We start from the raw sequence: 25,548 nt of genomic DNA, 5'->3' as shown, positions 1-25,548 counted from the left end.
AGAAGATAGAATATCTCCAGACTTACTCTTTAAGTTGTGTGTGTGTGTGTGTGTTAGCGTTAGGTACTGATAATGAAATTGAGTTTGTACGTTATGTCGATGTTGAGCACGTAAAGCTTTGTATGAAGACAAATCTCCATCACAGAGGACTTGCGAGGTGACGTCTCCATTCTGAAGTGTGTGTCGGAGTCATCGCTCCAGACTAAAAGTTGTGCATATTAATGAGCTTATTTTAAATTGAGAACCCTTTGTAGCTGCAGTTAGATTGAAATGGAGACGGCCGATAAGCACACACGTGTTAAGAAGCTCAGTGTTTTTCTGTCTGCCAGTATTATTATTATAACAGGAAATGAGCTTCACCAGTCCCGACAATCCGGTCACGTGTCTGATGATTTTCGTACCAGTTCCTGGTGCAGTACGACATGCTGAGGGCTGTTTGTCAGTGACCCGTTGTTTTATAAAAATTGTACAATTATAAAAAAAAAAAGTTTGAAGTTAGTTTTATTTTTCTCTTTTAGGCGATTAGTTTCATTCTTCAGTGTAAAACATCAACATACTATACTATGACTGATAAGTATACTACGACATGTTCATGACATGCTATACTATGACTTTTTTAAAGATTATTTTATAGCATACGATAACATTTTTTATGTCATACTGTTTAAGCTAAACTCTGACCCATCAGTTCCTGAAACACTCAAACCCCATCACCAACAACCACGCCATGTTACAAGTCCCATGAATCACATTCTGATGTTTGGTTTGAACTTCAGCGGATCATCTTCAACATGTCCACATGCTTCACTGCACTGAGTTGAGTGAGGCCGTCACCATGCTGTGCATTGAGCCGTGCTGACTGTGTCTACAGCTGCTGGAGGCAGCAGAGGACGTGGGTCTCCTGTAGGTTCTTGAGGAGGACCGGCATCTTCAGGCAGGACTGGAAGCTCATATATCAGCAATTCTCTGACATATCTGATATTCATCATTTCTTCCTCATCAACACCGAAAAAACCCACACAGACAACAGTTAATAATCTTTTAATAGTTACATAATCTCTGTACATTTACAAACATTAAATTACACGGTTTAGTTTATAAACTAATCTAAACAATGCTTTCAGTGGGTCCTCTTGAAACAGTTTTCAGACTCGTGGTGCCAATAAAACAACAAACCCTCCATGAAACACGTCGGGATAAATAATAATCTGATAATACTGAAAAGATAAAAAAATTATCTGAATTGTCTCAATGATGCTGCAGAGCGGCACCGACTCTGTGGAATGATGCTGTATACTGGTTTATACACAGGCTTTAGTCCGCACAAACATTTACAACGTCCAGTGTGCTTGTGTTGAACTCACATACTGAGGAGCGTGAGTACCTGTGTGTGTGTCTTGGTATTACTGTACATGTACGCACTGCTCAGCAGTTGACGCCCAGGCCGGTCCAGTGGTCCGGTACCATGAGGAAGTATTTGTCCATGGCCTCGCAGAAGCGAGATCGGTACAGCTCCGGAGAGACCACGGTGGGCATCTTACCTGAACGAGACAACACGACATTAGAGACAGGAAACAACGTTCAGACTCCACGCCATCATGGAGGCATCACAGCGCCATCATGGAGGCATCACAGCGCCATCATGGAGGCATCACAGCGCCATCATGGAGGCATCACAGCGCCATCATGGAGGCACAGCTGTCCTCAGTATTCAGTTCTGTTCCTCTGGCTAAAACATCCACAGACGTTCAATTGCTGGTCTTCTGTGCTGACTACAGATACCTCGCACAACCCCACTTTAAAGAGTCCAAACTGTCCCTTTAAGACTCACCTTGACCTCCCAGGATTCCGGTGGACTTGACGACCATCTCCAGCCTCTTGTCCCATGTAAATGTCCGGATATAATCTGCAGCAAAGAGTAGCAGGACAGGAGACATCACCAGATAAATACATCCAAACAAGTCCAAACTAACACCTGGTGCTGACAGACGTCTCCTCCTCTCACCTATGATCCCGACCACCAGCTGATCGGTGGCGTCGTCGCGCCCCACCAGCAGCGAGTAGTCGATGATGAGGTGGCTGGACAGGAAGTAGGCGTCGCTGTGTATGGCGGCCCGCAGGATGGCCTTGCAGTGGGAGCGGATGTACAGCGGGTTGTCGTGGATCAACTTCAGAAGGTTCTCGTCCAGCAGAACCACCTCGCAGCTTTCCTTCCCCGAGTCCGTCTTCACGTTGCGGTTCCTCAGGGAACCTTTGAGGTCAAACACCTGCAGAGGAAGATGTCACGGATCAGGACACGTTTTTAACAAACTGAGGATGTTCCAACGTCATAAAACGTATCATATATATATAAATATACCTGAGCCATCTTGCGTCCGTAGAAGAGGTTCTCCATCACCAGCAGGTCCAGCTTCTTCTCCGTGTTGTTCTGAGAGTTCTTGTAACCGATCCTGTAAACACCCAGAATCTTCGCCAGCGCCGTGGGTCGCTGTGGTGCAGAAACAGGTTTTGTTATTCATTTAAACTCTACTGGAGACAAAATACAGGACGTCTCTTCACGGAGCGTACTTTCTGCTGCACCGCTCCCGTGATGTAGGTGAAGTAGTGCGGTGCAAAGTCCAGGAAGGACTGGACCTCCAGTCTGGGCATCTGCTTCAGAATGAACCGGTCATCTGGCACAGAGGAGCAGACGGTTCCTGTTATCAACACGCTTTTAAGAGATGGACCAACACATTTCTGGTTATCATTTGTTGCCAATAATAAAAAATAAGAGAAACTAGAATGAAAGCCTGCTGGTTTTACGCCTCCGCCAACCAGTCGAGCTACAGTTTCCATCCATGTCTGTCCACAATGTGGAATACGTGTTTTGTGAGGTCACACATTCTAATCGGTTCATGCTGGAGTCCGGGGTGGACTTCTGTGCCAAATTTGAGGAAACTGACGTATGTTTTGTACGATGTTTGAGGAAAAAAAAAAAAAATCTAAATTGCAAAAAAAGAAGAGAACACTTCGCTGACTCAACGCGTTACATTAATGCACATTTTTGGATTATCGTCTTTGCATATTGCACATATTCTTTATAGTGTGGACGTTTGCTCTTTGGTTTAAACATTGCACAGCTCTTTTTGTTTTAAATACATATATTTTTCATGATAAATCCCTTTTTGTATTCATGACTCCTGACCTTTACAGTCCTTCCTGTTTATTTGGATTTCTTGTTCCCCCAAAACACTAAAGGTACATTCCCTGTTTGTAAAAGCTCACCTGGCAATAAACCTGATTCTGATTCTGGGTTGAGAAGAGTCACAAACACAAACCCGTCACCCAGCAAATACACTAAAATACACCACGACACATTTAAAGATAGCTCATCCGTAGCTCTGTTGGTTTATTCTAAAGTATTGATTTTTGGCATTTTTATATATAAATCCATCTTTCTTTAAAGGACTTACCCACCCCATCACATACAATCACATTTAACTGTTAACTTTTGGGTCGTAAAAGCTAGTAGAACAATAATAATAATGAACATTTAATAATATGTACAATATAACCAGAAATATGTCCCGTTACTGAAGCTGAAGACGCTTTTACTTCTGTGTCGCAGTGACTTTGAGTACCGGCTGCAGTATTAGTGACATCTATCGGAGGTGTTGTATAAATACAACCTTCTGTTGCGTAGAACACAGCTCCGGACTTCCCCCCCCGAGCCTGCCAGTTGACACAGTGGGACAGCGAGCGGATGAACTCCTCCTCGGTGCTCTCCATGATCTCCTCGCGCATCTTGTGGAACTCCTCGGCGTAGTAGATCCGACAGTAGAACTTGGCGTTGGCATCAGAGAATTCTACAAATGACCACAACAGACGAAGGTTCACATCGCTCAAGTAAGTCCTGATTGTACTTACGTACTTTTACTTAACCAACAGTATTTTAAAGGGGTGGCATTAGTACTTGCTCCACCACTGATCTCTAAGGTAAATAACTGTACTCACGCAGCTCAACGTGTGGATTCAGGGTCTGCTTCTTCTGCTTATCTGCCAGGTCTGCATCCTCTGCACGAAACAGTAATAAAAGTGAATCGTTCCACATCTAGATGTCTTAAATCCTCCGTGAATGAAGTAGATATTTGACCTAAACTCTTACTGAGGGGGTCCGTCTCCATGCTGGAGCGGCTCTGCTGGGACGAGGCCGACTCACTGGGCCGGGCGGGGCTGCTCTTAGCCCGACTCTCCCCAGCACTGAAGAGGGACAACAGACAACAGAAGTTAGAGCAGCTCATCCTGTTTAGTTAACGTGTTTATCATTTGACACGATCAGCTGACCAGTTAAAAGTTAAATAAAGTACTCAACAAAGGTGCAGTACTTCAGTAATTGTGTGTTGGTACCTGATGACCTGCGGAGTCTCGTCTCCGCCTGCGTTGGACGTCTTGGACAGATCATCCAGAGACGTTTTGTACTCCTTACAGCTGGAAAACAAAACGACATCATGTTTGACATTAACGCAGACGTTTTTAAAGCTGCACTCTGAGCTGAGCCAGAGAGAGCCGGCGGGTGTCACCTGAGAGCGAAGGCGATGATGGAGCTGGGCTCTCGCTCACACACGGCGATGGGAACCCGCTCGTGTTCGTACATCAGGTAGTGTTTGTCCGGGTCACTGTCAACAACAGAGCACATGACAGTCAGAGGCAAACAGCTGAAGCCTGTGACGAGCCCGAGTACAGCTCATCCTTTTATTGCATCACCGGGTCCTGGATCTTATGATGAATTTGTTTAAATCAATATTTAATTATTGAACAAGACAACGGGCCCTATTTCAAAGACCTATAGCGCACGGTCTAAAATGCATTTAGCAAATTCATTTTAAGTCCACAGAGCATCACTCACAACGGGAAAGGGATGGGGTTGTAGCTGTTGCCGGGCAGGAAGGTGGCGAGGATGGCTTTCATGGTGGATTTCTCCTTCACCTGGCTGTCAGTGGAGCCCAGCAAGTGTCCGTCAAACACATCTGACAAGCAATCAAAGAATGTATACAGATTAGACAGCTACAGTAAGCTACAGGAGATGTGTGTGTGTGTGTGCGCACACCTTCTGGGATGCTGACTGAGTCCTGCTCAGTGAAGGAGGGAACAGGAGTGTAAGGTTCAGCTCCAGGTTCTCCTGGTGACGGCAGCAAGGAGGAGGAGGTGGAGGGCAGTATGCAGAGATGACGGTCCTCTGTCGATGGAATAAATATTAATAATTATATAAACTACAGTCAGCTTCACCATCACTCTTCACTGAGTCACAATAAAACAGGACGGATTCAGGTCTGAAACAGAAAGCTCACCTTTGTCACCATTCTGTACCACAGGTGAGGGGTTGCGGGGGGAGGAGTCCAGAGTACTCTGTTGAATAAATAAATGAACAAACAAATTAATTAAACTTAAATGAGTTGAGGTAGTGCTACACAGCAAATCAGCTGTGTTTACATCAACTTCAGTAACTTGTTTGGGACTACAAATAACAATTATTTCCAATAATAATTAGAAAACAGTAAAAAATACTTAAAGTTATGTCCTACAGCACAAAGTGACTTCATCAAATGTTTTGTTTCCTCCAACAAACAGTCCAAAACCGAAAAATGAAATTGGGTGCACAAAAATGTAACGATGTTACCGACCTTGCTGTCGTCAGCGGCGGTCTGTCGGTGTCTGCCCGGGCTGGGAGGGACGGACAGACGCTTCCTGCCTTTCTCCTGCTGGAACAACTCCTGCAGCCTGGGGGGGGGGGGGAGACAACAGAGTGAGGACTACAGGGAGGAGCCTGGTGACCTCATCTAATACATTAAGAAACAGATCAACATATTCTTATGTACTTGAAGGCGAAGGAGTCAAACGGTGGTGTAGTACCCTGCAACTTGAAGGTTTTTGCAAAAGGAATCATTTTTAATTGGTTCGTTTTGGTAAGATGAGATAGAACCTAATTCATCCTGAGGGTAATTATTGTGCAGTAGTTGCAGTACAAAGTAGGAAAGAGTATAAATGTAAATGCAAAACCAAAATATACACAAGGCCAAAAACACAGACAGACATATAGGAGTTGATTACAGGTAACGCTGTCTTAACAAACTACCAATGTGACTTTCATGACACTGAATATCCTTTTTGCTCATATGAAACATGTTACAAGACGTCAGCAGTGGCTCTGACCTGCTGTTCCAGGACTGCAGCATCTCACACAGACTCTGTTTCTTCATCACCAGCGACTCCAGAACCGCCTGCACCTGCTGAGGAGAATCCAGACAGCAGGCCTGAAGTCGCCCCTGTAGCTTTTCAATCCAGCTCCGCAGCTCTGCCTCTTCCATCTACACCACACACACACACACACACACACACACACACACACAGAAGCGCCACTATGAGTCTACATGACGACCACTTAAAACCAGAGACATACCGACACACGGGGAAGGAAAAAACAACCTACGTCTTTCTGAGCAAAGAGGTCCTCCATCTTCTCCTCTCGCGTCTTACTGAAGGTGTCGGTCTTGAGGGAGGTGAGGCGGTCGTCTATGGCCAGGTACACCTGAGCCACTCTGAGGAGAGAGCGGAGGGAAACAGTGGACTGGTGGATGTGTTCAGGTGATGTGCAAAGAAACTAAATCCACGGAAGGAAGGTGCAACTCTAGTTTAGAATATTAGCCTCGGGGCGTTAAAAGAAAAGGACAAATGTATTTATTAAAATTTCCTCGTTAGACAAAAGCGTGTTTACTTTTTTGTATCGCAGTTCTTTCTCACTTTGTTTAATTGCTGTATTTTTATATTTCTTCTGTTAGTTCTTGACTGAAATTCACTAATCTCTCAACCTAATCGCGTTAACGGAACACCGTTTAGACAGTTTCCGCGTGCTTGACGTGTCTAGATGAATGCAGACTGATGAGCTCCGTCTTTACTTTAGAGAGAAGTCCTTCAGGTCCTGCTGCAGGTTGGTCTTCGATGGTCCCAGGTTCCTGATGAAGATCTTGGGACGAGGAAGACAAATCTCCAACAGACGAACAGAAGTGTAGCTGAGAAGGAGCGAGACGGGAAAACTGTCTGTGTGAAGACTCGTTCAAGGATTCCATGATCACAACAGGAGCTTTTCAGTATTAGTGGAAGAAGTGTAATGAGCTTTTATTCAACTAAAAATAGTGTAAATTAATGCAAAATAAAGTAAAAAATCCTGCATTAATGCTGTCATCACTTTAAAGAGTTCATTGTAATTACTTTAGCTCCACTTATAATAATATTCCCTGCTCAGGACGCCATTACTCCACCGTATCTTTACATAAATAGTTGTTTGCTGCCATATTAATACTTAAAACCTCATGTATTAAACCTGTAATAAGTCTTATTTGGCGGTGTATGAATGAAGGATAGAGGCCACGGTGACAGCTGACCGACCTGAAGGAAGCCACCATCTGGTTGTAGGAGAAGTACTGGTGGTAGTCTTTGTGGATGGAGTGTCCGCAGGGCTCCGCGTTAGCCCTCCGGGTGTACTGGTGGCCGTAGAAGCGAAGCTCCAGGTATTTGGCGAAAGACATGGACCACGAGTCGTTGGACAGCGGCACCACTGGTGTCACCTTACAATCAGAGGCGGAGGTTGAGTGTAAGAGAGAGAAGTCGAGCCTGATAATCAGACGGAATGCTTCACATCACTTCTCTGTTAATATGACTGACCTGTTTGCAGATGCGGCACCAGGAGTAGTTGAGGATCGTGTGCTGATAACCGGGCACAGGGGAGTCCAGCTCCTTCAACACAATCTGCACACAGCCACTGCCGTGCACAAAGCGCCGGATGTGGTGCACCATGGGAGTCTCACAGAACATGCTGGGGCAATGGTAAGACGGCCTGGAATAAACATCCACGCACACACAGCTTTATGAAGCACACTGGGAGGCTTACGTACTGTAAGAAGTGTTAAAAGCTACATGATAATCTGTTTATATTCATAACAATACATTTAGTTCACTGTTGTTTTATCTTACCGGAAACAGTATCGCTCCAAGAACACACCGAGGGAGAGGTCATTCTTGCCGTAGAAGTCCATTGTGACAATCCTGCTGACAACAAACAAAATGGCTACAAATTCATCCAAAACAAGGACTGAGATTCTTTATGAATGCTCTGCACATGAACAGGGTTTACCATGGGCTGACGCAGGGGTTGGGCGCGTTGCTGGACTCAGCTGAGGAGCTGCTGAAGAGCACACACAGCCTCTGGTGGTTGACGGGGTTCAGACAGTCCAGCTGAGGACAACAACAACAACAACAACAACAACAAACACAAACGTGAGTGAAGTAAGATGAAAAGAAGAGCCACAGGCGGCCATTAATAAACACACCGTACTCATAGTTTCCCTCATAAATGAATAATCGGGGCTGGGGGACGGCAGGCCGGACTGGACATTGGGAACATCGGGAGAATTCCAGAGTTAAAAATGCAAAATTAAAGGAAAAGCGAAAAACGATACAATCACTCAGAACTGTAGACCGCCAGCTTCAACCTGACGGTACGATCCCTGCCTGACATCACATGTGATGACCCGCATGCACATGCTCATCCACACAATGTCTTTTTAGTGTTTGGAGTGAGCGTGAGTGGAGAAGAACTGGACAGCGTGGGGGAAGCGGAGGAGCTGAGAGGGAGGAGCGCGTTAAAAGGGAGGAAAGCCCTGCAGGAAAGTGCAGCTAAATGCTGCAAAACTACGTTCACAAACAAGACATATTGTTAGCAGAAACTACCTTTCCTGAGTTAATTCTACTTATTTAAAAAAAAATTATAATTTGCATGCTCTGTTGGAAAGCAGGAGATGCATGTATAGGGAGATAATACAGAAGATAAAGACCTGTGCACTCTTTTCTCTCAGGTGGAAGTAGCTCCAGTTACTCAGAGCAACCAGAGCTTCGTGATGATCAACACAAGTCCAGTCAGAGCTCTGAGGAAACGACAGGTGCAAAAACAAACACTCCTAAATTTTTATATATATATATATATATATATATATATATATATATGTGAATAGTTATTCCTGTAGCTTTATGGAACAGCATTTAACTGAAGACGCTGGGCTGTTTTTAACTGTTTTCCTGAAGCAGTTTTTGTGTCACTGGTATTAACAGTAAACAGAAGAGTGACGGTTACAGTAAACACGGTCTGTCGTGGATGTGTGGAGATTGGTCTGAGCTGATTAGTTTGAATTATTTTCCCAGTCCGGTCGGAGGAGAAGAAGTGAAATGCTGAAGACTGCTGTGAAGTCAGCGTGGATGTAGACAATGCAGGTTTTGAAATGCTCCAAAATTTTAAAAAAATAAATCTTTTCAAATGTTTTGTGATGAGGGGAATGATCGTTGTGGTGAGTTACACTGAATGCAATGATCATTTGTGTTTGCTTATAAGCAGTTAATGAATAACGGTCTCCACACTGCTCACCTTGGGGACCCAGCTCATCTCAGTCAGCTTGCTTGGCTTCTCCTCTTCGCTGTCAGCCCTCGCCGGTGGCTTCACCGGAGCGTCCAGCGCCTTGCTCTGCAGGCTGACGGGAGTCGCGGCGCTGAAGGGGTCAGCGGCCTCCCTCTGTCGGATACGGCCTCCCTTCGCTCTGTAGTCGGCCAGCATCTTGGACAGTCCCTGGCTGCCGCTCAGCTGCTCTATGATGCGCGTGCTGGTAAGACTGTGGGAGGGCAGGACGTCGATGGGCTTCGGCTGAGGGCCGCCGTTGGTCTGTCCACTAACCAGAGCGGAGGGGGCGGAGTCTTTAAGGAGCAGCCGCTTTCTGCGTCCGTCCAGTTCCTTGTAGTCCTTGTTGAGGAGGGGAGATAGGTAGACCTGGAAGACAGGGAGGACACAGATGGACACAAGTCGGAAGAAATAAAGGAAACTCTGCTGAATAACAGTCTGGAGCGATGAGTCGATAAATCAGCTGTTAAAGTCATCTGTTAAGTTAAAAAGCCTAAATCTACTACTTTTCTCTGTTTCATATCACTGTAAAGTGAATATTTGGGGTTTTTGGACTGTTGGTCAGACAAAAGAAGACATTTAAAGACATCAGTCTTGCAGGAATTGAGATTTTCTGACATTTTATGGACTAAACAATTCATTGATTAATCAAGAAAATCATCGTTAGTCGCAGGTCTTATTCAGTATGTGTAGGCTAAACAGAAGAGAGCAAAGCTAGGTACCTTCTCTGGGAAGTAATCCCTGCTGGGACAGTGCATGCCAGCAGGCATGAGGAGAAATGGTTCTTTAAATGTGAAGAAGGGGGAAATGCACAGGATGATGTCCTTGAGCTCCTGCTTGAAGATGGCAGAGATGGACTTCAAGCGGTCGTCGGTTGAATCCACCTGCTCGGTCACAAACATCCCCGTGTCATCCTGCAGGGGGTCTCGGAACGACCGAGTAGTGGCGGCACATTCCCCGTCATCCGTATCGTGTGAATCCCCCTTCACTAGGCCTCCCTCTTCCCCCGTCTCTTCCTCAGACGCCATGATGAGAGTATCCGAGTCCATCTCCTGGTCTTCCTCCATGAGGAACGGAGGCGGGACACACAGAGGCGGTGCAATGGAACTGGGAAATGGCGTGGAGGTCAGTGCCTCTATGTTAACAGCCTCCCTGTCTTGGAAAGGGGAGGACGAGTTGGGATACAGTTTGTCTTGGAGAATGTCTATATCTCCATTTTTGGATGACGACTCAGTGGGAAGCCCTTCCTCCTCAGTTCGTCCTCCCGGTGCCGAGTCTTCGGGCACTACCGTTTCCTCCAGGCTCTCTCCATTTGTCTCTCCATCCGCCGCCTCCTCCTCCTCCACAGACATGCCCTCCAGCAGGCAGGGGAATGAGGTGCTCTGGGCCAAGCTGGGCGGCATGGCGAACTCGTCCATGAGGAAAGAGATCTCCAGCTGGGAGTGGTAGGCCACGCACACCATCAGCATTATGATCTCCTTCACCCGGGCCAGCTCGTACTCGGAGGCTCCTCGCAGCTTGATGGAGCATCCGAGATGAAGAGGACAGCCCTCAAAGAACATCAGAGTCTTCACTTCATCTGGAGGGACAGAAACAGAAAGCATGGTTTAGTCAACAGGGCGTTTCTTTTATCTCACAGCAATTTAAACTGAGAGAAGTAGAGTGGAGGTGTGTCTCTCACCGTTGGCCAGGGTGAAGGGCTGCATGTAGAACTTGAGGCAGGTTCCCAGACGAGGTTTGGTGAGGAGCTGGTCCATGGACATCACCAGGTCTCCCTGGGTCATACGACTCACCCTGTCCAGGACTTGCTACAAATGAAAAAGGAGAACACTAAAAAGTGATCCAGGACCACTACGTACAGAAGTTGTTCTAACTTTTGGTGATTTTAATATTTGTTTTATGTGCTGATTATAAACAAACAGTGGCTAAAGCATCAGTTATAAAGCACTGATACTTCACTGACCGGTTTGACGTTGATGACCAGGGTGATGCCGTGCTCCAGCAGCATGTCCTGAGCAATACGAGACACGGTCCTCTCCACTAACACCAGCGTTGGACGGACGTCTACTATCCGCTGCACATAGTTCTTCAAAAACTCTCGTTCCTGAGCGAGAGACGAAGAAAAATCTGGTCTTAGTTTCAAGCAAACGGAGGCAAACGCAAAGCAGGCTACAAACTGTGGTTAGCGTGACCTACTGACCTGCAGCACAATGGGGTCGATGCAGGAAAACTTGGACTCCTCCCTGTACAGGTACTCTATGGAGCACTTCAGGAGCAGGATTTTGGGGTTCTTGATGTAGGAGTTCATCTGATTACAGGTCAGACAAGTATTATTTAAACTGCCAATATACTCCTGAATTTCCTGACATCACTGTTGATTTCAAAGAGACAATGAACGTGAAACAGAGGAACATGATCCTACCTTCTTGTGGGCGACGTTCTTGGTGCATACAAAGCCGTTTACCACCGTCGAGTCAAACTTCCTGCCTCCAGAGATCTGAAATGGAGATTCAGTTAAACCACCTGAAGCAGACAGTCTAATTGGCTGATTTCATGCCTCCTATGCACAATTAAATGAACACGTCTAACCTCCCAAAGAGTGACACATGACTACGGTTTGACTGATTCGACGAGACGGTGTCTGACCTTCTTGATGTGGACCAGCTGGCGGATGTCCATGTCGTCATCACAGTTGCGAACGTCGGGCCGCACCGTCTGGACCACCTGTCGGACCACGGGGACGATGATGTCCCGCCAGGACAGAGACAGAGACTCGCTGTAGAGCAGCTGCTGCAGCAGCGCCATCATGTGGCTGTGGTTGGCAGAGCTGAACAAAAGGGAGGCAGATGGTTCGACAAGAGGTGAAAATATCTTTGTTATGATGAACAAAAAGTTGCTCTGTGGAAACCACATGCTGTTCAAAGAGCAGAGCACTTAACACGACAAGAATCAACTAGAACACAGCAGCTTTTTTCACATCTTGTATCTGCAAACATCAGTAAGTGCGTTCTTCTAAATTGCAGATAGGTGGTGCCCTAGTGGACTTGTACCATGATGTATAATCCCACTGGACACAAACAGAGGCATCATGTCCACTCACAGCAGCCTCTCCATGGCCTTCTTCTCTCCGTTCTCCTCTCGGAGCTGATCCAGAGAGCTGTGGTGCCAACCCAGCGGAGTAAACAGCATTTCTTTAGCCTTCTCCTCCACGCGACGGTTGAACAGAGACTCTGCAGGGACGTCAAGTCAAGAGCAGGTTGAGCTTAACTATTTAGGCAATTTAATGATTGTCTGATTAAGTCAATAAGGAAGTGCAGAGTTCCTACCCTTGATGAAGGCATCACTTATGACGATATTCTGTCCTCCATCCTCAGACAGAAGGAATTCAGCTACAAGAGGGAGAAGGAGGAAATGAGCAGCAACCACAAGAATGTCTAAACCAAACAACTGCATGAAAGAAATGTGACATATTTACATTAGATATTGTGTTTTCAGCAACATGTACCTTTCTGCTCAGCTGCAGAGGGCACATGTGGATACTTGGACTGTTTCTTGATGTGGAAGTTGACGTTGTTTTGCTCCATGTTGAGGTTGATGGAGGCCGCTGAGTCGCTGTCCACCGCCGACTGGAAACTGCTGACAGATGTTCTCTTGCTGGGGCTGGCAGAGTCTGGAAAGACAGACACGGGAGTGAGCTGCAGGATTTTACAGTGCAGTTGGCTGAGGTTTTGAACTATTAAGTATTGATTATTTTCTCCATTAAGCGACTGCTTGTTGGGTTTGTAAATATTCTGAAAAAGTCACAATGTTTGTTTTGTCCAACCAACAGTTTAAACCTCAACATTATAAAAAAGGAAAAGCAGCAAATCTCCACATCTGAGAAGCTGGAACAACGAAACGTTTGGCATCTTTGTATTAAAAATGAAGATTATCGAAACAGCTGCCATTTAATTTTCTGTCTATCGACTAATCGATGAACCAAGTAATTATTTCTGCTGTACTTGTACAAACTGTCGGGTACTTTAATTCATAACAAGACATATTTGTATGTTTATATACAAAAATCTATCTTAATTTGTAAAGTAAGTAAAGCTGTCAGAGAAATGCAGTGAAGTAAAAAATAAAATATTTACCTCTGAATTGTTACTATAAAGTGGCATGAAAAGATAATACTCAAAGTATAAGTACCTCCCATTTGTACTTATGTACAGTACCTAAGTAAGTACCTAAGGACAGTACTTAAGGACAGTACAGTACTTAAGTAAGGACAGTACTTAAGGACAGTACAGTACTTAAGTAAGTACAGTACTTAAGTAAGTACAGTACTTAAGGACAGTATCACCACCACTGGAAACTAAACCAAAGCTACATGTGCAAAGAGCAATGATCTAAGCCAACAAAAGGGTTTTCTTAAAGCGTTAGACGTGTGATACGTACTCGGCATGGCGTACTCGGTCTCATCTGCGAGCTGCTCTGTGTCGCTGTCATCAAACTTGATGTCCTTGAACCAGGACGGCTCTGAATGTCCCTCCACGGAGTTCACGCTGTCGCTGTCTGGAGACGGCGTCTCGGAGAACTCTGTACTCTGGAGACCAGAGAGAGAGAGACGCCGTCAGCACAATCGCTGAAGCTACAAGTGATATGTCCTCTGGTGTTATCAGAAGACCCCGTAGAATCAATCAATATTAACACATGAGCTGTGAAAATATGTTGCGGCAAATGTGAAACACGTTTGGAACGATCTGTGATTTGAAATCACAGTGTGCACAGACGGGCTGTTACCTGGAGGGGGCGGTAGAGAGCATACTCGTCCCTGAACAGCTGGTCGTGGTGAGTGACACAGTCCAGCCAGCGACCGTCCACTAACGCCTGGCCTATGGCGATAGCCTGGGCCCTGCAACACAGGAGCATCAGGATTTAGACGAAGGGCTGAACAGTCAAACACAAGATCAAGAGCAGCTTAAACAGGAAGTGCCAATGGCAGCAGGAGTGTATGAGACATAGAAAACAACAGTTATCTTCAAATTGATTCTCTAACTGCAGTTTGACACTCATGTTTGCACAATGTACTAGCAATTAGGTCAAGTTCATCTGCAAACGCAGCACAAGGGACAGCACATTTATATTCAACTAACCAAGAATCTATCACAGGAAAGAACGGAGTGATGCACGATGGACATGGAAGAAAAAGGAGCAGAAAAGGAGGAATAAGACAAAGCATGTTGGAGAGACAGAAGAGATAGCTTCCTTATCCATGTATAAGAGGCCAAGTCAAAGAAAGATCCCCGACCCAATTGTTGTTTAAAGTGTCAATAGACAACTTTTCAACGACCCCTTTACTGTTGGTGCCGCTGTCACAAAGACAACTGGAGCGCTTCCTCAGAGCCAAACAACTCGGCAACTTTCTTGCTAGATTGAAGCATTTTTAGACCTTCCGAGCAACTTTATTTCCAAATAACGACAAATTTAGAGATTTATTCAGACCATCGGGGGAAAAAAGCAAGAAATATATTTGCATATTGCATAACCTGCATTAAGCTTTATGCAAATGTCTGATGGCGACACCAATATGCAAATGAGTGTAGGGTGTCATCTGACATGTTCCACTCCCCACCAACTACTGGGGATAGTAACTGCGAAGACCTTACATCGACACTAAAGCGTTATCTTCTTCCTGTTTTGGTTGCACAATGGTTGACACACTTCCTTTTACAAAATAAAGTTCTTAAAAAGGAAGTTATAATAGACAGGATGTGATGTCATTCTCTGAAAAGGAAAGCAACACTTTGTCCAACACAAGGTAAGTTTGCGATGATCACTACAAACATATCTGTTTATACCAATCACATATTTGTTCTCTTAATATGAATCTACGGACCACAAACAATTAGCATAGCTTAGCACAAAGACTTGAAACAGTTAGCTCATCAGATTTATATTTAATGGACGGATATGAAAGTGATATCAATCTTCCTTCCAAAGACCCCTAACACGACGCAGTACAGAAAAAGAACATGTTGGTCCGGTGGGATGCTACCTGGTGGAGATGGTGCCATTCCTCAGCAGCCAGTTGACAAGCTCTTTTCCCACAATGCAGTTGGGGTAGGTCCTCAGCCAATATCTGTGGTCCTGGAACTCCATCCCTGTGCTGTTGTGGCAGATCTTCTTCCACAAGTCCTTCAGCTGCGAGGAGTCCTGCAGGATGCGAGGCGTGTCAGTATGTAATCACAAGTAATGTTTAATAACGCCAACGTTTCGGTTTGTTCCTCTTTTAGGATTGGATAAAAGAGGAATCAAACTTGCGGTTAGGGTTGTTGTGGTAAAGGAATTCCCCCTGTGGGGTTTTCAGCTGGTTCAGCAGCGCGATACGTTTAACTTACGCCATTATTTTCTCCTGATAGACTACATGGCTTCTCATCTTTATGAAAGAACAGGATTAGGCCAAGTCACTGAGAGACGACTGCTAAAATCAACAAAATAACAGCGTCATGGTCATTAAGTAAATAAAAAAAAGGTGATCAGATTGTTTCGTTTTGTTAAATATTCATAGACGAGTTAAACGAGGCGATGAACATCATTGAAAATGAAAGATTAAAAGCAGCCACCAGTAGGATCTTCCTCTCCTCCTCGCTGTGATCCAGCTTGCTGCCACTCTTGGTGCCCGACATGGCTCGGCTGGTTGGTGGGCTGACTGAGCTGTCGTAGGACGGCACCATGGAGGACCCAGGGCGGTCCAGCGACAGGTTGGTCACACTGGCAGATCTGTGGAGGAGACACGCAGACACCAGTTGACACTGCTTGGCTTCACTCGAGTGTGCCGAATCGAGCCGGGAGACATTGTTCTTCACGAGGGAACCAAACCTCTTCCTCGCGGGGGATTTGCCGACGTCTTCTTGTAGCGTCGTCAGTCTGGAGGTCAGGCCACTGTTCTGCTGCTCCTGGTGAATCATACTGATGAACACACACACACAGACTTAGATTCATCATCATTCACTTTCTCTTCACACTTCCTCTATGTCTAGTTTATGATCACTGCATTTGAACAAGAAGGTTATTTCCTTACAGAGCTAGAAAGCTTTTACTTACAGACGGCTAAAGCTCGGACAGATGTGAAAAAGTAATGAAACAAACAGCAAGACTCACTTCTTTCTCATCCCAATAGGAGTTTTTCTATGCCGGGAGAGAGAGAGAGAGGGGAAACTGATTTTCTTTGAGGCAGGTTGATAGAGAAAATAAGCACGAAGCACACCGATTATAAAGAAAACACAGCAGCAAAACCAGACATGCACCAATATCAGATATCAGGCCGATACTCAAAACAGCTGGATCGGATATCTGCGACAGTGGGGCCTATCTATTCAGTCCAATTCTATGTTTATATACTATAGACATTATATGCTGGAATTTGAATTCCTGTTTACGTTTTGACCAATTTGTTGCTGCAATAAAAGGGTTTACACTTGAATTGTGATTTCTGTTAATTTAACAATTCAGTAAATGTATATTTACGTGTTTATTTGTTACATTGCAAAGTTAGTAAAGCAATGTTTAAAGCCCGATGTCCCCAGTCTCTTTTCAAACACACAGCTTATTAAACACAGGTATCTGATCGGTACCCAAAGCTCAGGCATCGCTATTGGAACTGAAAAAGGCAGAAACGGTGCATAACGAAGCCAAACAAGCATGAGGTTATAAAACGCATGCATTCTTGTACTATCCTCTAAACAAAGGTCTTTAAAGATTCACTTAACAATTAGCAAAAGTAACTTGAAGAGGAGGATTAGACCGCTCCTCGTGCTTTACTAAAGCTTCATTACTTAGAAACAGTTTATTGGTCCGTCAGATCACATGCTGCAAAGCATCTTTACATCTCACTGTGCTGTTAATTCCTCTCAGTCAGGGCTAACTGATATGGATATAGCATACCTCTGTTTCATGAGTCTTGACCATGCACAGGGTACAGTATGTACAAAGCACACACACACACACACACACACACACACACACACACACACACACACACACACGTCTAAAACAGCAGAAAATCAACCAAAGCCCGCTCCAACGTGACTGGTCTTTACTACAAACGGGTAGGTACACTGCAGGGATGGGTACAGGTGTGGCTGAATGAGGCATGAAATCAGAGCGGACACTGAAGGCATCATGCAGCCTTCTCTCTGATTGTATTTGGGCAAAATCAAATTGCTAACTTGTTTTTTTTGATTTGGTACCAGCGTGTGTGTGATCACCTCTGCCAGGTCAGGTCTTCCTCGAGGAAGATATTCCTGCTGGACTTACGTCCACCCACAGGTGTCCGAGGCTCGCTGGGCTCCAACACACACACAGAGCAGGTGGAGTCAGACAGGGCGCTCAGGTCCTCTCCAATGGAGCACGAGTCGGCCGAGTGAGCGTAGCTCAGTGCTATCTTCCGGCAGTACGTACAGGCCCGCAGATCTCCTGGGTCCACAGAGAGAAAGTACGAGAGACGACACAGAAGGACGAGTGTTTTTAGTGTTTTTTTACTGCATGATGAAGTTAATCAGACTATGTTACGATACTCTCAAAACTACTGTACATTCTCATTGGGGTAGCAGGCTGTTATTTGAGACAGACCTTTATTATTAATTAGATAAGAACCGAACATCCTTGTTTTCTTTGCTTGTACTGATAACTAGCTAACTGAGCAGGGCTGCAGCTGCATTAGCCGTGCAAGAGGATGTGGCCTGTGAGGAACCTGAGCATCAGAAGCTTGCGTGCAATGCATCCTGGTACATGTAGGAACCGTCTGCACAGCTCTGTGCATAGGATAACTCTGTTTTCTTGGTTAATATAGCAGCACTGAAGAGTTTATTGCTTCAATAGACTACATTTACCATCAACACGGATTGGTGGTTAATTTTCCTTATAACACACATTCACCCACAGTGACTGAAATAGGACATTAACCCTTTAGATTATATTGTTGAAATTATATAATTAAAGCGATGGAAATTAACATTATGCTTGGTTGGCATGCCCATTATAACGAGCACCTGGAGTTTATCTAAGCTGCCTGTATTATTTGGCTTTTATTTTGAAAATATGGTAATTATGACACCTACCCGTGTAGCCCATGAACTTTCCGGGGATTTCCTGGTTGCAGCAGCGGCTGCAGAAGATCTGGCCGCACAGACGGCAGTGGTGGCGGCGGCGGAAGGTTGTGAACTTCTCGTTGCAGTCGTAACACTCTTTACACTGGCTGTCCGGCATCCAGTACTGCTTCAGATCGCTGTCCTGCAGGGGGACAACAACCACAGCACACGGATTTAACCCACAGGGAGAAACGGCATGGGTGCAGCTCACGGCACAATATATACATTTAAAATGTTCTCAGGTCGACACATAATCCATTTAAGACACGACAAGATGAAGCAAAGACGGTGTGAAGGTGTGGATTGTGTGTGAATACCTGGCTCTTTCCCTCCATTATTTCCTTCAGCCTCTTCAGTGCAGTGCGGAGTTGCACAGCTGTGCGAGGGTCATGATTACTCAGAGGAGTATCTGACTTCCTGCTGCCGTCTAAAACAATGCATGTAGACAGAAACACACAGACCTCCAATAAGCACAAGAACTGAAATAAAGTTAATGAATTCTCTACAATCCACGCTACTGCATTGTCAAATATGCCTGTTTTAAAAAAATATTATATGTAAGGTGATAATAATTCAATTCCTCTTCCTCACAGTGCATTTAAACATACGTGACAAACATTTGACAATGCACTTCAACACCTTATGAATAACTCCCTTAAGAGTTGCAAATGTGTATAAAACAACACATCAATAAAAAGAACAAAAACATGTTGAAGACAGCAGTTCATTCATTAGAAACATTATTCCACTCATCTTGATTAGTACCTGAGTGTGAAACATTAGAGCAAACAAAAGACTGACAGGAAGCGCTTCATTAAAAATGCAAATATTAAAAGACACTGGCATGCACTCAGACACACACACAACAGTTTGTGTCTTTTGTTGTTAACGTCAAAATAAAAGCGTCTTTAGTGAAACCACACGGTGCAGAGGAGCCCTCACCTGGCCAATCCACTGCAATCAGAAAAGACATGAGAGCGGACGTTACAACCTGTACATTCATTCATCATTCTCATCGTATCTAGTTTGTTTTGTCTCACAAGTCTGCTCTTTTCCTCTTCAGGTTCATCAATAAAATACTACGGTAAAGAAACACTCCTCTTTTAACAAAACAACGAGGGTCTGAAACTCACTCTTCATACATTTGTTTCTCTACTTCCACAGAGGTTTTGTGGTTGTTGAATATGATTCACACGGAATGATCTCTTTACTCTGCTAATAATGCTCTATACATGAAAATGAATGTTATTGCAGAATCAAATAACAGCACCAGAGGAAAAGAGTCCTACACCGTGGAGAGTTCAACGATATCGAGCTAAATGTTTGTGTCATTTGCAAGTTTTCTGAGATTTTGGAATGTTTTCAGAGCTTTCCAAACGTGTATAACAGTGAGGTGTAAAAATACTTTTAGATACAAAATATAAAATGTGGTGTGTTGGTTAAGTGCCTCTGTTCTTTCCTTTCCTTTGTCAGCAAGTGAAGATGTCCTGAGCTGTTTGATCAGAAGGTTATCAGGCGTTGTGTCTCCGTTTCTTGACACACGCTTGTGTTGTTCAGACTAAATAAGGAGGCGCACACCTCCATCGGTCACCTTGTTTGTTAGGTGTAGTTAAAGTGGTTGAGTACTGAACTTTAGGATAAAGTGCATGAATAAAACTCTTCACTTCGGTCCTAACATGCAGCTCTACAACAGGCCGAATGTGTAATCTAATAAGACAAGACACGGTCCACGGTGTTATCAGTGGCCCCTGATTAGTTTACACATTACTCTAAATGAACTAACAAAGAGTTTCAGACTACAGATAATCAACCAAAGTGTGACGCAAGACAGAGGAAAGCTCCAGGTTTCTTAAGTTATGTTTAAGAAAAGCATTGAGAAAACCAGAATGAATAAAAATAAATGTCCTGTTAAATGAATCCTCCGATCTAATCCCAGAATATGAATCTTTGTTCATTTGCCAGTGGAAGAAAATGGCACACAATAGTTTACGCTGGACTTTAAGTGTATGAGATGTAGTCATGCCTATTATTTTGGAAGATTGACTAATTACTATTTTGTGTGTGTGTGTGTGTCTGTGTGTGTGTTTTACCGGAGGCAGTCGAGGTACGTCGGAGGAGGTCTGGGTGCTGTTTTCGGTGCGACCTGGAGATGTAGAGGGACTGGGTTGGACTTGAGGACCAGCTCCTCCTCTCTGATTGAGGAGAAGGGGACGGCACATCTGGCTTCTCTGAAACTGTTGAGGGAGGACGTCCATCCTCTATACACACACACGCACACACACACACAAACACACACCAGTAAGAGGAAATGAAGAAGAAAATGTAGTCAAGACAGAAAACAACAAATTAATATGTTTTAAAGCTTGGGTGGGTAATGTATTTTAGAAACGGGTTTTGTTATATTTCTTGAAATTCTCTTTCTCCAGATAAATAAATGAAATGCTTTGATAAAAGAAAAGAAGAAGAACATCTGGCAGACAGCTGTGAGTACAAACAATAACCATGTTGGTTGTTTAGGTTCATAATGATAATTTTGGGGGCGTGGCTTTGGAGGGGGGGGGCCTGAATGAATGAGCTGTCAGTGTTGCTGACTTAGCGAGTTCCTTGATCGATTTAGCGACCTTTGGAGCTAGTGCTGCTCGCTAAAAGCTCGCTCGCTGGTTTCTTTGACGTTACCGACACAAGCTTTACGTTTATTTGCTCTAACCAAACAGGAATTAACCGCTCAACTATCTCTGAATATAAAAATAAACACTGCAGTGAGGTTCAGTATATACAGTACATACATAATGATACAACTTCAAGTATCAGTCGTTGTACAAAGGTTTTTGTCTCTGTGGTGGGTTTTTATAAGCGGTCCACTTTTCCTATTTTACATTAAACTCCAATTGTTGAATTCTCAGAGACTTTTCCACATCGAGCATCTCTTCAACAACGTTGAAGTTAAGAGAATAGAAAACATTCGCTTGTTCTGGATTCTCAAATGAGGAGAATATCCTGCAGCTTTCTTCCTTACAAATTATATATTAAACAATTCAATTGTTTTTTTTACAAAAGAAGCTATTTAAAATGTGATGGAAATGTTTGTGTTTTAATCTTTTTAAAACCTTTGTGATACTGAAAGAAAAAGCAGCACTCCTTGTAATCTCCTCTGTAATAAATGTCAGTGAGCTGCCTGGAGGAGGAGGAGGAGGAGGAGGAGGAAGAGGAGGAGGAAGAGGAGGAGGAGTGTTGTTCAGTTACAGGACTTCAGAGGTGGGACTACAAACACACGAATCATGTGTTTCACTGCTTCCTGGAAGGCAATTTCAATCACATGACCTCACAAGACTCTGGTTAGTTGCTGTAAAATACAGCTCAGGATAGGTTTTAACATACTGTAATGAAGGATGTGTTTTTGTTACGCGTTGTATCCTGAAGTTAGTAAAAAGAAACAATGTAAAACCAAATAAAAATGACAAACTGTTTGTGAGTCACTGAGCTGTTCCTTAACGAGATTAGCAAATACAGCGCTGCCCTTTGACTTAGTAACATGATTCGGTTTAAATTACATTGTTCATTGTTACTTTTCCACTTTTAAGGATTAGACATTAAGGTCAGAGGTCTTTTTGTACGTGACGTTTATATTTACCAAATAAAGTCAAACATGAAGCAATTTGAAAGTAAGTGAGGTAGAGCAAAAATCTACAGTTCTTTTTCTTTGCAAAAATATATTCTGAAGTTCAGCTGAAGCTCATATGAAGGCAGCTTAGGCTGAACTTTAAAATCTGGGTTCCACTTCTCAGAGTGAAACTAATCTTTCCACACAGACATGAGACACGTGTTTGTAGACTCAGTGTGAAATCAGGATTTTAGCGAATAAATGTCGAGAAATATGCTTTGAAATCTAGAGAAAAGATTCCTTACTACTCCAGAACCTGCATGATAATCATAAGTTTTTTGCATTATCAAAGTCGTCTCAAGGCCTGATCACCCATAGGTACATTACATAAAGATGTAAACAAATATAAGCTTAAAGAAGCTCCAACAGCTAATTAATTAATCTCCCAAATTATAGTGACTGTATAGTTATGACCCAACTGGAAGTAAGGCCAAGAATAACAACAGGAGTGACTAAATCCAGTTTTTTTCATGTTGCACTACAAGATGTTTCAACAATACTAAGGCTCAGAATGTGTGTGTGGACCAGGTGTCTCACTTTTATCACCGTGTCGGACTTTGAAGATCCCTGAACTATATCGTGCATTGTCTACACATCACAAAAGTACATCACTTTAGCAAAACACAACATTGGAGATATATAACGGGGCTTCATCATAACTTCCTCTAGATTATTGTGGGCCTGACCTTTGCTGTTGAAGCGAAACAGGTTGACAAAGGAGCTGTACGCGGAGCGCAGGGGGGGATCATCCTGCTCCGGAGTCAGTGGTTTGAAGTGGGTCAGGTGGGAGGGGCTGCTGGGCGAGGAGACCGGCGGCTCTACGCTCCAGTCCGTTGAGGATGAGGACGAGGACTTTTCATCAGCAGCCATGACACTGCTAGTCCTGCTGGAGATGTGACAGCAGATATCTTGAGCATGAGCAGCCCTCTAATACCCGTGTGGAGCACTGACCTGACAGTATGTTAAACATAAGCCAGACTCAACCTGACTACATACGAACCAGTCTATTATTGCTGCCTTTAAAACTGCATGTGCATAAAACTGTGTATACAAAGACAGAGAAGTGGAAAGTGACAGCAAACAGGAAAATTACCTCAAAATAATACTGTAGGAAGCTAAACAAGCGTTATTTTAGCCCTATGAGTTCAATCAGGCTCACCTGTGAAAGTCATCATACTAGTAACCAATGAAGTGTAACAATCATGTGACAGAATATCACAACTTATCATCATGAAGTCAACATTTAAGTGCAACTTGTTGCATGAAGAACACATTTTAAAACATGAGAAGATAGCTTTTCAAGAGATCCGTCTTGATTCTGGTTCTTATTATTAGAATTTGAACATTAGATCATTGTGAGATTTTTCCCTCAACACGAAAAAGATTTTGTTAGCTTGACATGTTTTTTTCAATCCACACTGCTGCTACAATTTAAATCTGAACTGCCTAATATTGAATCCCTGTATTGCAGTGTATGTGATGTACATTTACTGAAGTACTGTAGTTAAGTATACATTTGTACTTATGTGAGCATTATCTTTCCATGCTACTTTTTACTTCTACTCCACTACATTTGTTCTTTTTACTCCACTTGAATTACTTTATAAATTTAGATTATTGCATACAACACATATGAAGAGCTTCTAAAATATGTTTTATAATAAATTAAACTACTACAGTACCTACGAGTACATTTATATACAAGTAGAGCTGAAACATTAGGTGATTAATTGATTTGTGGATTAACAAAAAATTAAAAGCAGCTATTTTTTTATTCAAAAACAAATTCATGATTGGTCACAAATGAGAGAATTTTTCTTGTACTTATTTGTTCTTTGGTTGGGCAAAAATCAAACATTGTGAATCAATTACTCAAGAAAATAATCACAACTGAGGCTAAAGTAAAGGATCCTAATTCTTCCTCCACCATTGCTGGACTGTCCGACGGATGAACTCAGGGTATGACCGGCTGATCGATTAGTTAGAGCCGTTACTCTAATCTACATATCGTGTTAGCTTAACTGTGTATAGAACGGTAACAACCCTTCAAATCTCCTCCAGACTTAGCCTTTGAAGAAAGCTACAGACGTTGAGTTTGCAACGCATGACATTTTAGATGATATGAAAGCAGAAGTAGCAGCATCACGTTCTCCACCTCATCATGTGACCATAACCGTTTCCTGGTCATTTGACAGTTTAGGGCCAAGCCCTCCACCTTATCGCAAAGTACACACGATAATGTACACTAACACTTATAGTCTGCAGACAGATTACGACCCACACAGAGTTTCAATATTTACCCCAGATGTCAAACTTAACCAGCAACTAGTTTATAAGCTAGCTATCAACTGTAAGATCAGCTGGCTAATTTAATTGCACTTTATATATACATCAGCTAACGTGTCGTCGTGTTTAGAATTTGCGACATTTACAGCATTTAGCAAAAACTGCCAAAAACCTAAAAAAAAAATATATAGTGTGAGCTAACGTTAGCCGACTAGCTTGAAATGTACAGTAGTAAACGTTACATCTGTATTTAGCCAAGCCAGCTAATGTTAGCCTCGTATGCTAACTAGCCGGGTAGGCAGCAACAACAACCTCTTTCTTGGAACAGTTGACGCATGAAATGTGATTAAACTGCCGTGGCAGCAAAACATGCCAATTACCCGTTCACTGTATGAATTTGACATCAATGTATGAAGCCGTCCGACCTCGAAGAACATCTGTAAAACAGTTGAGGGGGAAAAAAAGCCGACTCCCGGGTACACGAGCAGCCCTGACGAGTCGAGACCTGATCTGAATGCAACTGTTGTGATCTAGAGAAAGGCAAAAGAGGTCACACTCAGAACAATTGATTTGAACATTTTGTTCTCGTGATAAAATCATATTTTTACTGAAGTAAAAGTAGCAAAACTTACGCTGTAAAAATACCCTGTTGCAAGTAAAAATCATTAATCCAAAATATTACTTGTCTTAAAAAATTATCTGACCACATGAATGGACACGACTACACTATTCTGCTTATGTAGTTTACTTGAGTATTCCCATTTTATCCTACTTCATAATACGACTCCACTATATTTTTGAGGAAAATATTGTACTTTTTACTCAATTAATATAAGATAATCCCTTATTAGTCCCGGATTTACAATTCAGAGGGAGGTTTTAAACAAACAAAAATAGGTGTTACAGTTACAGAAAATTAATTTGTCATATGCACAACTATTACAGTGGAGCAGTCATTGGTAATGACATTCTTGTTCTTTGGCTCCCTCAGA

General features: G+C 43.4%; 1 protein-coding gene across 9 annotated transcripts; it reads right to left on the bottom strand.

Annotated features, from left to right (window-relative positions):
• Nucleotides 1-1,025: 1,025 nt before the first annotated feature.
• Nucleotides 1,026-25,053, bottom strand: pikfyve (phosphoinositide kinase, FYVE finger containing). Of its 9 annotated transcripts, XM_031873276.1 has the most exons (45): nucleotides 24,937-25,053; nucleotides 22,957-23,156; nucleotides 20,700-20,867; nucleotides 19,552-19,563; nucleotides 18,927-19,036; nucleotides 18,580-18,751; nucleotides 17,728-17,935; nucleotides 16,622-16,648; nucleotides 16,340-16,429; nucleotides 16,084-16,240; nucleotides 15,516-15,673; nucleotides 14,261-14,372; nucleotides 13,916-14,063; nucleotides 12,984-13,148; nucleotides 12,805-12,867; nucleotides 12,579-12,708; nucleotides 12,125-12,305; nucleotides 11,901-11,975; nucleotides 11,679-11,786; nucleotides 11,442-11,582; nucleotides 11,160-11,286; nucleotides 10,201-11,057; nucleotides 9,452-9,847; nucleotides 8,868-8,957; nucleotides 8,168-8,268; nucleotides 8,008-8,079; nucleotides 7,699-7,870; nucleotides 7,423-7,601; nucleotides 6,933-7,046; nucleotides 6,467-6,575; nucleotides 6,190-6,344; nucleotides 5,661-5,757; nucleotides 5,328-5,385; nucleotides 5,087-5,215; nucleotides 4,886-5,006; nucleotides 4,560-4,655; nucleotides 4,387-4,467; nucleotides 4,145-4,239; nucleotides 3,994-4,053; nucleotides 3,669-3,845; nucleotides 2,569-2,672; nucleotides 2,360-2,488; nucleotides 2,006-2,267; nucleotides 1,832-1,906; nucleotides 1,026-1,541 (listed from the first exon to the last, which is right to left on the bottom strand). In XM_031873276.1, exons 2-45 carry the CDS (start codon nucleotides 23,138-23,140, stop codon nucleotides 1,426-1,428), a joined length of 6,381 nt encoding a protein of 2,126 aa, XP_031729136.1. In that variant the 5' UTR covers nucleotides 23,141-23,156; nucleotides 24,937-25,053; the 3' UTR covers nucleotides 1,026-1,425. The 9 variants fall into 9 exon arrangements, with proteins under 9 accessions (XP_031729136.1, XP_031729140.1, XP_031729138.1 ...); XM_031873280.1 differs by lacking the exon at nucleotides 8,868-8,957; XM_031873278.1 differs by lacking the exon at nucleotides 16,622-16,648.
• Between the last annotated feature and the right edge of the window lie 495 nt (nucleotides 25,054-25,548).

This window comes from Anarrhichthys ocellatus, unplaced genomic scaffold (assembly GCF_004355925.1).
Source record: "Anarrhichthys ocellatus isolate YVR2014 unplaced genomic scaffold, GSC_Weel_1.0 scaffold71, whole genome shotgun sequence".
Lineage (NCBI taxonomy): Eukaryota > Metazoa > Chordata > Actinopteri > Perciformes > Anarhichadidae > Anarrhichthys > Anarrhichthys ocellatus.
This window is presented reverse-complemented; position numbering and strand designations above follow the sequence as displayed.

Excerpts from the sequence above, each read along its gene's own strand:
- pikfyve (XM_031873276.1), bottom strand. The coding sequence starts at position 23,140 with ATGGCTGCTGATGAAAAGTCCTCGTCCTCATCCTCAACGGACTGGAGC. Across the intron at positions 18,752-18,926 it reads TAATGGAGGGAAAGAGCCAG|GACAGCGATCTGAAGCAGTA; the intron begins GTATTCACACAC and ends GTCCCCCTGCAG. Across the intron at positions 14,064-14,260 it reads CTCTCTACCGCCCCCTCCAG|AGTACAGAGTTCTCCGAGAC; the intron begins GTAACAGCCCGT and ends TCTGGTCTCCAG.